The 12,962-nt window shown below is 50.5% G+C and overlaps 2 protein-coding genes across 2 annotated transcripts in view; one reads left to right on the top strand and one right to left on the bottom strand.

Annotated features, from left to right (window-relative positions):
• The window catches only part of HAGHL (hydroxyacylglutathione hydrolase like), a 301,833-nt gene that overhangs the window by 62,120 nt on the left and 226,751 nt on the right, over window positions 1–12,962 (bottom strand). The gene's annotated exons all lie outside the window — the stretch shown is intronic.
• LMF1 (lipase maturation factor 1) overlaps window positions 1–12,962 on the top strand; it is a 211,821-nt gene that overhangs the window by 183,174 nt on the left and 15,685 nt on the right. The window contains exons 8-9 of the mRNA XM_075718498.1: window positions 2,148–2,301; window positions 5,421–5,604. Of these exons, the coding sequence (XP_075574613.1) occupies window positions 2,148–2,301; window positions 5,421–5,604 (338 nt within the window). The remainder of the gene's footprint in view (window positions 1–2,147; window positions 2,302–5,420; window positions 5,605–12,962) is intronic.

The raw sequence follows: 12,962 nt of genomic DNA, 5'->3' as shown, positions 1-12,962 counted from the left end.
CCTGTTCCAGAAGATCGCCCGCACAGGCAACGCTGGGCTGCATAACAGATGTAGAGTTGCGTCTGTAGCATTTTTATAAACCGCATATAAGCAACAAATTGCCTATAGTATCAACAACAGTCACAGATGCTCATTTTTAAATATACTAAACATCTGTCAGAAGAGTGAAAAATGTCAACAAGATACAGCATCTGTCTCCAGTCCGTCCTCATCTACCAAGAAACACAGCTTATTAACCAGAAGCGTTAGTTCCAGCAAGGCTAATGCAGTTTCATTAAACTTTCTGTGTCTCCTATCTTACATATTTTGCTGGAAGAAATCTTTAACAGCTTTTCCCCTCCAGTAGCTTTGCTTTAGAGGCTGTGAGAGCCTAGAGCTTTCCTACCAACCGTATTTTCGCATCCAGTCCCAAGCAACGCTCACGTTGCACCTTCCTTTCTGGAGGAGAAACCAAAGGGCACCTCTTTGCTGTGTCACTCGGTGAGTCACCATGAGGGAGAGGTAGATCCTTTTTTTGAGGAACTTGCTCCTTTTCTGTGATGTTCTCCAGAAAACCTTACTGAGCCAGGGTGCCCAAGCAAGGAGAACCATCCGTACGTACTACAGCTCTGGAGTGTCAATGTGTCCCTGTTCTGGGATCTTAAAAAGAGGTAATCTGTAAGTAAAGGGTAGAGTATTTGTACTATTCTGGGTGAATTTGGATTTCTGTGTATTTTTTCTGCTAACAAAGCAGAGGCTGCTGAGCTGGCGCTTGGTGGGCTGTGTGGCAAGAGGCTGAGAGGAGCCCTCACCCCTGGGTCACCAGAGCAGAAGACAGGAGGGTACCCAGCCATGCCCCGCTCGTGACCTGATTTTACAAGGCTCTGGCCACATCCCTGAAGTATGTGCGTGTAATTCCTACTGAGACCTCGAATTCCCATTGCTAGTGCTCAGCTCCCGCCTGCCCGATCCAGATCCCATTGGCTCATGTCCCATGCTCCTTCCCCAACTCTTGCTCCATCCTTGCCATGGTTTTGGGCTTTTTTTCCCTGTATTAAACCCTTTTTCTCTATGACTGAGTACCTGTGACCCCAAGGGCATGGTGACGATCACCACCTGCTGAAGGACGAGCAGTCCATGCATGGGCATAAACTGTGACCTGAGGAGCTGCTGCTGCTGCCCGTGCGGTGGAGGGCTCTGCATCTGTACCTGCTCTTTAATTACAGGCTAGGAAGTTTAGCCTATCTAAAAGACCCCAAAAAATACCCAAGGGACTCACTGCTCGCAGCAGCGCAGGGGGTGAGGGGAGGCATCTCGAGGAGCTCCTTCCCAAATCAAATGATCCTCCAGAAATGTTCTCAGACTAAACAATTATTAATAGCTTCTGAGAGAGGTTCAAATAAACATCCCTCTCCTGCAGAGATGAGGGGAAAGCTGCGTGCAGTTGCTTTGAATCTAATCCTTTGGCTGTTAAAGTTAAATAAATTTAAAAAGGCCATAAGGGTAGGAACCCCTCAGAGGTCACGTCTGCTTATTTGTCTGATTGCAGTAGGTGTCTCCTCAGACCGAAATCCAGCACAGCCCTGTGCTGCTCCTGCAAACCAAATGCCAAAGCGCTGGTGAAGCAACACACGTCTCATACATAAATGATAAGCCACAGAGATTTTGCGAAAGGAAAATGAGGTTTGAATGGAGCTGGTGAGAGAGAGGGAGGAAAACGCAAGAAATAAGTCTGGGTGGCGAGAGCCTGGGGCTGCGGGGAGGAGGCAGCCATGGGCAGGGACGGAGCCACGGGGAGCTGGAGGCACTCCACGCACGGCTTGCAAACCAGGAGGGCAGTTTTGAGCAAGGTGCAAGTGCCAGCTGTGTTTTTTCCCCTGTATTAAAGGAATGATTAATCTTACATTTTAGACATTTTTCTTTTTAGCCCTTTCTCAGACTATTTAGAGAAAGGCAGATCGCTGGAGCGATAGCGTATGGCCCTTGGCAAGGTCGGGTTGATTACGGCGGAGCGTTTGTCAGCCCCAGCCCGAGAGCCGAGAGCAGCTGTGAGCACCCGGGCAGGGTCCCGGCCACTGCCGGGGGGGCAGGCAGGGGAGCAGGGGGAGCAGAGCCCGTCGCCGGCGGTGAAATCACCTTCTTCTGGTCTGCTCTTGTGTCCCGAACAGGCTGCTATGTCCGCAAAGTGGTGAACATCTCCTTTGGCCTCCTGATCGCTTATCTCAGCATCCCCGTTGTCCTAAACCTGCTCAACTCCAGACAAGTCATGAACACCTCGTTCAACCCTCTCAGAATAGTGAACACCTACGGAGCTTTCGGGAGGTACGTGTATTTTAATAGCACATGGTATAGCTCTGCTCCTCTCTGCGCTGTAGTCCGACAGCCAGTCTGTGTGCCTGAAACCTAAACAGAAATCCTAGAAACCCTTCCAGTAGCCAGTAGATTTGGAATACCTGTTTGTGAGAGAGAAGGAGAAAAGGAGCGGGTTTCCTTCCCACTGAATTATAATTTATTTTCTTTGAGCCACCTTTAGTTAGCTCATTATATTGATGTAGCAAATGTAATAGCAGGATGAAAATATCCATAAAAGAGTTCATCCAGTGGAGAGTCTTCACCGTCACCAGCCCGCTATATTTATGGTGAACTTCTCTTCCCCTGCGCACATTTGCTCTCCCTCATGTAAATATTCACATAAGCTATTGGGTAGCAGATTTTAGGCCAACAAAAGGAAGTGCTTTTTCCAACGAGTGACTTGGGGAATTCATTGCTACAGGAAACTGTGGAGACGAAAGTATAAATGGCCTCAAAAAAGAACAAGACAGATTGAGAGGACAGGCCCAGCAGCAGTCTGGCTGCTGCCTTCAGCTCAGGAAATCCCGCTTTTGGCTGCAAGGTGGGACTGGTCAAGGGAAGCATCTCCAGCTGCGTTTGTAACCAGGCTGGTTTTTTAAGCATCTGAGTCTGGGTTTTCTGGGGACAGGTCACCAGGCTTAGGTGAGCCACGGTTGGGCTCACCATAACCGTGTGCCGTCCCTCCCAGCCTCCTCCAACTGAGAAAATGCTGAAAAGCAGGGCTTCATCAGAACAGCTTGCCCCAGGGGCAACAAGAGGGCCAGTCTTCTCTGCACGGACCGCTGGCTTGGCCACCACCTCAGCATGGTGGCCGTGGGGTGTTCCCCAGAGGTCTGCGCCGAGGGGTGGGGTGGGCAGCTCTTGGGTTAGTGGGCTCTGGACAAGGTCCCACAGGAGAAGCCAACGGTAATTAAATAGGTTTTATAAAAGGCGAGGCGAGTTGGCTGTTGAGAGGGCTGGCTGAGTGGAGGGTGAAGGGGAGGAGCAGGTCTCACGGTGAGCACTGGAGATGCAGAGGGCACCCGGAGCACATCAAACCAATACAATGTTTTCCCCAGTTTTTCAAATTTCTGTGGAAAGAAAAAAAGTTGGAAAAAACCATGACTGAAAATATCAACACTAGTTGTGGAAAATGCTGAAGTTTCTCCTTTTTTTTGAGAGAGGGCGAAATAACCCCTGAACCTCTTTGAAGGCTGGAGTGGTGAAGCTACGGGAGATTGTTTTCTTTGGGTTGTTGTTCTTTTTCGTCTTCAGTCTATGGTTTCTGTTTCAACAGTTACCAGAACCTAAAGAGCATGTGATGAAATGCTGCTGTAATATGTTTGTAATTCCAGCCTATGTAAACCAATAAAAAGAGGATTGCAGCTTATAATGAATATACGATTATGTGAAACTTGACATATTTTGAATCACACAGTAGGAACATACTTTTATTAGTAATTTGGTGTCCCTGATTTACAGTGTGTTTCTAACCATTGGGCAGCTGGCCACGGCTCATAACTCAGCCCAGCGTATAATATGGAACTTGGCTGGAGAATCCAGAAATCTATTAAATGTAGGTAACAATTATAAGCAGAGACGCACAGCATTCCTTGGGTTGTAAGCATCTATCACTGGAAGCCATCAGGGGAGAAGGTGAAGGCTGTGTGTTTCCAAACTTTCAGTTTCTTAGGTTGGAGGAGGAGGGACCAAAGTAGTAAAAAATTAAAAGGGTGTTGGGAGCTGGACAACTTTGATAGGCAGAGTTACGCAGTTATGTGTTCGTTATGGAAAACAGCTCTCCGGTGTAGGTGAGCGTCACTGACAGGTCATTGAGAACTTGATGATGGTGTTTTCACATGGGCTTTCCATGGCCTGGAGAGTTTGCCATCCCCGCTGCTCCACCACCTTGCTGTGTAGAGAGCGTCCAGCCAAGCAGCAAAGGGAATACACATGACCTGCCGTAAGGCTGGGGTGCTTTTTAACCAAGTTTCTATACATCAGCTGGGTATGGGGGGCTTTTTTGTTTTCATTTTCTGCTTTCGTTGGTTTGGTTTGCGTTGGCTCACACATTACCTCCTCCTCCTCCTCTTGCTGAGTAATAGCTCCATGAGACCTGTCTTCCAGCCAGGATGGTGAAATGTTTGGGCGCGTAGAGACAGCTGTTAATGGTGCCCCAAGAGTCAGCTCCTGGGGGGTGCTCCGTATGGGGCCAACCACCTCCCCAAGGCTCGAGCAGCTGTAGCCAGTTAACCTGGGCTCATTGCGAGCGTGTCCCGCCCTTTGCCATGGCCAAGGGTCGAGCTGGGGCTCAGCACCCCGTGGCCAGCGGCGCTGCAGGGAGAGCCAGGCTCGCAAAGGGGACGCTGGAGTGGTCCCAGCTGGAAGCTGCTCTGCTGATGCCACAGCTGGAGGTGTCAGGGCCAGACCTTCAAAACGCAGAGGCCGGATTTCTGTGCGCAACTGCCTGTGAAACTTGCCCTGCAGATACCGTCGGTGGCCGTGCCACTAGGGCAGCCACACCTGCCAGTTACAAGCCTGTATTTTCGCACGTGCCGCACGCTAAAAACCTGGAGATGGAGCTATGTTTTGTGACCGTCTTTCACCTCCATTTTCTCATATCATCAGGAGCTTGTAGTCAGAGAGCTTGTGTAGCATGGGAGTCATCAGAGCAACAGAAACAAAGGTTTTCTTCAGAAACATGGGACAAAGAGAGAAGTTGGTGCAGGCTGAAGATGCTCATGTGGGACTTGGGAGACACTCATTATATCCTCTCAATGTCTTGGACAAGTGTTAGGCTCTGATCTAGAAAGACGGACCCATTGATTTCAGTAGGAATCATCTTTTTGGGCCATAGTCCCTCCCTGGACTGGCACAACTGCATTGTTATAGAGGGGAGTGTGGGAGAGCATGGAAGTTGAAGTTTTCCATGCACTTTGCTGCTGGAGAGAGAAAAGTCTGCCGGATAGACAGGTTCTCTGTAGCTTGACCCATCAGGATCCAAGGATCGTGTACCACGAGGCCATTGACTCACGTTGGCACGTTGCCTCTCATGAACTAGCATTGTACATAACTTGAGACAAAAAACAATATCGTGTTGTGTCCCACAGCATTACCAAGGAAAGAACAGAAGTCATCCTTCAGGGGACATCCAGCCCGGATCCCAATGACCCTGCTGCTGTCTGGGAGGAGTATGACTTCAAATGCAAGCCTGGGGACTTGAAGAGGAGGCCATGCTTTATCACGCCCTACCACTACCGCCTCGACTGGCTTATGTGGTTCGCTGCCTTCCAGGTACGTGTTCTGGGTGTCCTGAGACTTGGGTGTACCTTGACCAGGAAAAACAATTTATTTGAATTTACTACGTGTTGGGGTGGGTGGGGGAATATTTGAAGCCCCGGCTAAGTTAATTATGTTTAAAAAAAAGGTTGTATTCCTAAAGGATGTCTGCTACTAGTCTAAGGAAACTCTTGGAAATTTTTATGTGAGGCTTTTTAATTGTTTCTCAGCAATAACAAGAGTTAAAGACATCGAGAAGGCCCCTGGCCGGCACCTGCCTCGCGAGGCGGTGGCACGGCGGGGCAGAAGCTGTCTCGCAGGGTGCTCGGGACTCACCAGGGCTGGCAGCATCCCCCGCTGCCCACTCCGTAGGGTCTCTCAAAATATTTTCCCCACGTGGTATCACCAAGCAGGTGAGAGCTATAAATCAAAAAAAGAAAAGAAGGGAGGGGAAACTTGTACAATTAATTCTTGTGTATCTTTTAGCCTATTCTGCAAAATCTTATTCGCGTGAGCATGGGAACTTGGACCGCCTTTTACAAAACTGGGGCGTACAGCAGTGGCATGAGGCAGACCCATCTCAGGTTATCACGGGTTTTTCTCTTTGTTCCTGTGTCCTCTCCCGGCGTATCCTCTTCCCTCGCTCCTCTCCCCCTGCCCCAAACTTCTCTGTTTGCTTTCTTTGTGGTATTTTCATTTAGGCGTCTTTTGGATTCCTCAGCGATGACATAACCATCGCTCTTTGGCTATGGTTTTATATTTACCCTGCTAGTTTTTGTGTGCTGGAATTTCATTTAATCTGCATTAGGTATGCTTATCCCTCAGCAAGACGAAGGTTAAACCTCAAGCCGGCAACGGTGCCCAGCATTACATAAAGGTGCAGAAGGTTGCATGGGAGCTGTTGGTTTAAATCTGACTGTATTTTGGGAGGGCTCCGGCAACGGAGGAGAAATCCAGCTCACCCCAGCGAAGGTTGTTTGTGAGATGAAAGCAAGGCTGTTTGTTTCCAGGGCAGGAACATCCCAAAGGCTTTAAAATAATACAAAGTGATCTCAGGTTTAAAATCAGAGGAGGACAGGGCATAAATACTGCTGCATCGCGGGCACCATCACACCCCAGCACCCTCTCCGCAGAGCCGGGCCGGGCGCCGAGTGACCGGGATGCACGGGACAGCCTGGGGAGGAGGAGGAGGAGGAAATAACATGGCCTCTTCACGTCCTTATTATTAGATTTTAATCCACTGAAGGGTTCCCCCAGGCGTTTCTGTCAGCGTGGGCGCAGGGGGCTGCTGGAGCGCGTGCCCGCCCGGGCGTCTGTCCACGCCAGCTGATGAGCAGCAATTAGCGTTGCGGGTCCCGTGCACCGGCAGGAGGAGGGTGGGTGCCTCCCGCTCGGGTGGCTGCGTGCCGGAGCTGTGCGTCAGCCTTGGAGCGCGTCCCGCTGCGGCGGCACCGGCTGGGAATGGGTCTGTTGCCCCTTCCCGGCCGTCCCAGCGTGTCCATCCCATGCCCGCTGCAGAGCTCCCTCGCCCCCTCCTGCCCCTGGGGACCTTCCCGTGGCGCCGCCGGTGCACTCAGGTCTCCGTGAAGCAATTTTGGCTCCTGCTTAGAAGAGGTATTAACAAAAGGTGCAGAAAGGAGAAAAAAAGCCATCTGAAAAGTGGGGATGATTCTCGTTGGAAACAATAGGAAGGCAAGTAGCCCAGGCACAGCGGCAAGCATTTTCAAATCTGGAAGTTCAGGCATGTAAATACCTGCTCAAGCATGGAAGTAAATCCCATTTGGAGCGGCCGAATGTTTGTTTGAAAACTGTGAGCTGTGTATTTGGTGCCGGCTGTCATCCCAGGGAAGGCTGGCTGTCTTGCTGCCGTCCCCACGCTGCCACAGCCAGGAGAAGCCGCCGTCATTCGGGCGTTGTTTAGACTTGAGTCACGCGGAGCTGCAGAAAGGATGAGAAACCAGAAGTCGAAACCCCAGAAGAAATTTGTGAAGCCAGGCGAGTTTTGCAAACCCCACACAGTAGTTTACGGAGTCCATAAAACCAAGTTACTTCAGCCTTCGGATTAGATTTAATTTGTTTTTAAAAGTTCTGGATTTTTTCTACGCCACTGCTCGCCGTCTGCCCCATCGCTTCCCGAGCAGGCGGCCGCGGGGCTGGTTTTGCAGTTCGTTGGCGGTGGCCAGGTAAGGAGCTGACATATCCAGCTCTGACAGGCTGCAGAAAAGCCAGGGACTTGGGGGGAAGATATTTACCATCCCTTTGTGCTGCTCCTGACAGGTTCCTCTTTGCACCTCATCACCGCTTGACATATGACGCCTTCCTCTGCTCAGGGTTTCCTGCAAAACTTTCCACCTTGGCTATAGCTGCAGGATTCGCTTTGAAGAGCCGGAGCATGGGCGAGCCAGGCCCTTGGCATGGCTGGCGCGGGCCGGCACGGCGGGGGAGCCGCCAGCACGGCCCCGGTGCGGGAACGGGAGGAGCCGCGGTGCTGCTCCACCTCTGAATTGCAATTTATTAGTTGACTGCCTCTTAATTACCGTTCCAGTAGTGCCATAATTATATATAATGTCGCATGACATTATTTTCCAGGAAACAATTTTCATGATGTTAATTTTATTATCTAAATATAATATGCCTTTTCACTTGTTTGCTAAATCCCCTCTTTGTTTTGTACATCTCGACATCCCGAGGGTGCTGTAGCTCTGAATTGAAGCCCTTCATTTAGTTCTGGCCGGGACATAACCCGTCCAGAAACATGTCTGCGTTGCTTCTTCCCGTCTGCAGAAGGGGAAAAACTCCCACGAACCGGTAGCGGCGTGCGGAAATCTGTGCGACCCTTTTCGGTTGTTTCTCAGCAGCCGTCTCGGACGGGACCCCCTTCGCTGCATCGCCCGGCTGAGAACCTGGTCACCTTGTGTGCGAAGTGGGCTGGGGTGGTCTCAACAAAAATAATGCGTCTGTCGGTCAGGAGCTGATGTTCAGGTGCTTGTGGCTGAGGTCGGTCGCTCCGGATCACCTACCTCCATGGAAGCAATTTAAACCAAGGTCTGAGCCAACTTAACGCACGCGCACATTTTTAAGAGGAGCTGCTGCTAATTGAAAAGAACGGCACGATGTGCTCATTGCGTGTGCGGACGCCACCAAGCTGTGAGCACAACAGAGGACAAGGTCTAAAAGCCTTGCTGGTTTTGGTCCGAGCAAGCCGGGAGAGGCGTGCGTGGTGCTGCACACAGGCAGGACCCATCACCTGCCCCGGGACGGGTCGGAGCAGAGCATCGTGCTCCGGGGAAGCCTCTTGGGCTGACCGTGCATCACAGGATGAGCACACTTAGGAAAAGGCATCATGAAAAGGCACACACAATGCCACGATAGGCGAGCAGGCGTTCGGCGTGCGTGCTGTCACCCTCCTACTACACTCAGCCGAGCACCCGATTCGGGAAGGGTGCAGCTGACCGGCAAGGGCGCAGAAGAGGGACCCACAGAAAGTGCAGAGGTGGAGAAACCTTCTCCCACGGCAGCAGAGCGAACAAATCTGCGTGGACATCCCCATGTCAAAACAGGTTTGGAATAGGTGAAAACCTACTGCAAAGGGGAAAGCAGCAATCTGTTTTCCGTGTCCCTGTGGAGAAGGGAGGAAATAATGGATGAAACGGCAGAATATGATTTAATCTCAGGACAATTCAGGTTAAGCGTTAGGAAAAACTTTCACCCTTGATGCTTTATTGTGTTAGCGCAAAGACATCCTGTTTTTACAGAAGCTGGAGACAAATTGTTAAAGCTTTGTCTGTCCTCCAGCTAGTGATGGCAACGCTCCTGTAATTATTTGACTTCTCGTCTCTGATGGGCATTTGTAGAAGGAGCCCAGCCACCACAACCCAGAACTGAGCCGTGCCGTGCCGCTGGTACAAAAAGCGTTACAATTTTTGGCAGGCTGTGGGTGGATTCAGTATCGTTAATAAATAGCAGCCAGAACACAAAATACTGCTCATAGTTTTGGGGCTTCAAGTTGGTCACTTTTCCTGGTAGCGGGATGTCTTGGACTTTACAAAAGCCTGTTGTTTATCATACCACAGATTTGTTCTTCACCAGCGGGCAGCAGTGGGAAGCCTTCAGCGCTCTGAATAAAATAAAAATCAAAAGGAAGGCTTTTCCCCTCCTTACTATGGCATGAAGGTTATTTATTCTATTTGGGGACTGCAGCTGGCCAACGCGAAGGCACGCTCTTGGTGCTTACCAAATGATAACTACTGAAATAATAACAAAGCTAATGCCGTCTTCATATTGGTTTTTAAAGCCCAGTGTCTCGTTGCATTGTACCTTGAAGCTGCTCCAAAAGTCTCTGAACGCCGGGACTGGCACAGAAGCCGCTCAGACTGGTGGCCCGTGTTGCCGTGGGCTGCAGGGCTCTGCAAACTGCCAGCAAACCCACCGCAGAGCAGCATTTGCGCTGCGCTGAGAAGCCACGTGTGCTTTCCAGGTAGGACGTGTCAGTTTGTAAAGAAACTTCAGCTGCCTTCCTAGGAGAAGAGAGAAACTTCAGCAGCGGGGGTGATGCTCTGAGGATCTCTCCCCTGGGTGGTAGCAGGGAGTCGTGACGGGGACTGCGCGTTATCGCACGCAAACTGGACGAGCTGAGAAAAAGTAACCCTGTTTATAGAGGAGGCAGATTAATATTCACCTGGAGTACTGTGTCCGGTTTTGGTCCCCTCAGCACAAGAAGGACATTGGGGTGCTGGAGCGTGTCCAGAGAAGGGCAGCGGAGCTGGGGAAGGGTCTGGAGCACAGGGCTGGTGGGGAGCGGCTGAGGGAGCTGGGGGTGTTCAGCCTGGAGAAGAGGAGGCTGAGGGGAGACCTGATCGCTCTGCAGCTCCTGACAGGAGGGGGCAGGGAGGGGGTGTTGGGCTCTTCTCCCAAGGAACCAGCGATAGGATGAGAGGAAATGGGCTCAAGCTGCATCAGGGGAGGTTTAGATTGGATATTAGGAGAAATTTCTTCACAGAAAGAGCAGTCAAGCATTGGACCAGGCTGCCCAGAGAGGTGGGGGAGTCCCCATCCCTGGGGGGGTTCAAAAAACGGGCAGAGATGGCACTCTGGGACATGGTTTAGTGGGCATGGTGGTGTTGGGTTGATGGTTGGACTGATGATCCTAGAGATCCTTTGCAACCTTAGCAATTCCTAGTTTTTACTTTCATTAAAAAATAATCCAGCCAGCAAGGCAGGAAACATGAAATTGCTACTCTGCCCTTAATTGGTTTAGTGGTGGACTTGGTAGTGTTAGGTTAATGGTTGGCCTGGATGATCTTAAAGGTCTTTTCCAACCTAAACAATTTGATGATTCTATGATTCTATGAATATTTTTGTAAAATATTTTATTCGAGCCTCTGTTATCTCGCTCTCCTAGCCAGAAGGTGCTTACAGGAAAAAGCTGCGTGGCAGCAGAATGGAGGAGGAGGTGTGTGTAACGTAATAAAACCTAAACCTCATGCACAGTGTACTAAGCACAGCCTTTTACATTTCCTTTCTTCCCCCTTCTAAAAATACAGGCCTCGATTCACTTCCATTTTCCATTGCAGCATTCATACATTTTGGTCCATGTTCAGCACGTAAGAATTTTATTTTCTTCTTTCAACTGTGATTACTTGCCTCCCTGTGAATATGAATAATTTCAAGCCCCCAGGCTGCATTTAGACAAACTGCAGGCTGGATCACAGGCAGACTCACCTCTGGTAGTAATGTTGTGATGGAAGTGCCCAGAAACCCAAATAAGATCGATAGGCTATCGTGCCGCGGACTGTATAAATACAGAGTAAGACCTTGTCTACGCGGGGAATGATTGTTGTCGACAGTGGCTATTGTATCTCCCTGCCCAGCCTCTGTTCTGGAACAAAGCGACTTTTCTTTCCAGATACGGAGGTGATACGGGAGCTGTGCCAGGTGCGCCATTTCCCCCGTCCAGGCAAGATCTAAGAGCCGGTTCCCAAAGTCTCGCTCCGCCTTTTGCTCCTCGGCCCGGCTCTGCCGCACTCTGCGCCGCACCCGCCTCCTCCAGGGACCGGCTGCTTTCCCAAGCGTTTTCGAAGAGGACGGTTCAAGGGACGGCTTTTAGCGAGGCTTGAGAAACTGCCCCCGCTGAAATACTATACGTTGAGCCAGACCTGCGGAGGAACGGCTTGCCTCTTTGGGAATCTAATAGAAAGAAGGGGATGTGGTTATTGGAGATAATGAGAAGTGATGCGACCTGACGCAGCCTTTGACCTTCCTTGGTTAAGTCGCTTGGGTAGCGGGATGGTAGCAAACGGCGGTGAGCCGGAATATTATAAAAAAGCAAAAGATCGCATTAGTTATGCCCTCTTTTCTGTGGGAGATGGATTATTTCTCCAGCTGATAGCTCAAGTTCCCTAAACGGCAACAGTTGAAGGCGCTCAGCTACAGAAGTGGAAACGGCGGTGCAGACAGCACTGTGAATATTGGCTGAAAATTCCCAGGACGGTGGAGTTACTGCTCTGCATCCCCGCAGCGGGCAGGCTGTGCCGCGAAAGATGCCCCTGACGCCGTAGCGTAAACCTCCCCTACCCCTCCGTCATCTGCCCTTGCGCACCGACGCCGATGTGAAACCGTGCAGCGCTCCCAACCATGTGAAATAATAATGCTGGGCTCCCGTGCCAAGTTTCCAGCTGTTTCCACATGTGCATCTCATACTTACCTCCTCCCGTGTGCCTGTGCCAGGACCAAGATTCAATAAAATGCCACACTAATCCACAGTCCTTTTTCATTAAATGACCAATTAAAACTAGAGGAAAAGGGTTCTTCTTATTATTATTTTGGTTGGGAACACGTTCCCTGTAGTGCCGGGTGGGTTTTATATGTATTTTTTGCTGTTATTATATTCTCTTCTACTTCGTTATCTCTGCAGAGTTTCGTCACTGCTGCGTCTAATTTGCCCCCAGCTCCTCGCTGTTGCCTGACTTAGCAGTGATTTGGGTTTAAATTCTTCAAAGTTATTAAATACTTCTGTATGCGAGTTAAAGTATTCAAGGTGAGAATGCCGTGTTTATACAGGGGTAAAGCATATAAGTGGAGAGCTCAGGGAATATAAACAGTTGAAGAGCAGTCTCAGGGCGGGTGGCGGTACCCCGGGGCGTGCGGTGATGCTCAGCTCCTGGCACCGGGCGGTGCGCGGGGGGGGAGAAGGAGCAGACCCCCGTCCCAAAAAGCAGCGTACGCAGCGAGACTGGCACGGAAAGCGGCTACCCGAGCGCTGCACGGGGCTGCAGCCCGTCAGGAGACAAAAGCTCCCGGGGTCTTAACGCCTAGTCCCATTGTTGTTAGTCCGCTGTGTGATACCGAAAACCTGGGTTTTGGAGGTCTTGAGT

This window comes from Pelecanus crispus, chromosome 11 (genome assembly GCF_030463565.1).
Source record: "Pelecanus crispus isolate bPelCri1 chromosome 11, bPelCri1.pri, whole genome shotgun sequence".
In the NCBI taxonomy this organism is placed as follows: Eukaryota; Metazoa; Chordata; class Aves; order Pelecaniformes; family Pelecanidae; genus Pelecanus; species Pelecanus crispus.
Note: the sequence above shows the minus strand (reverse complement) of the source record. Positions and strands in the feature narration are given on the sequence as shown.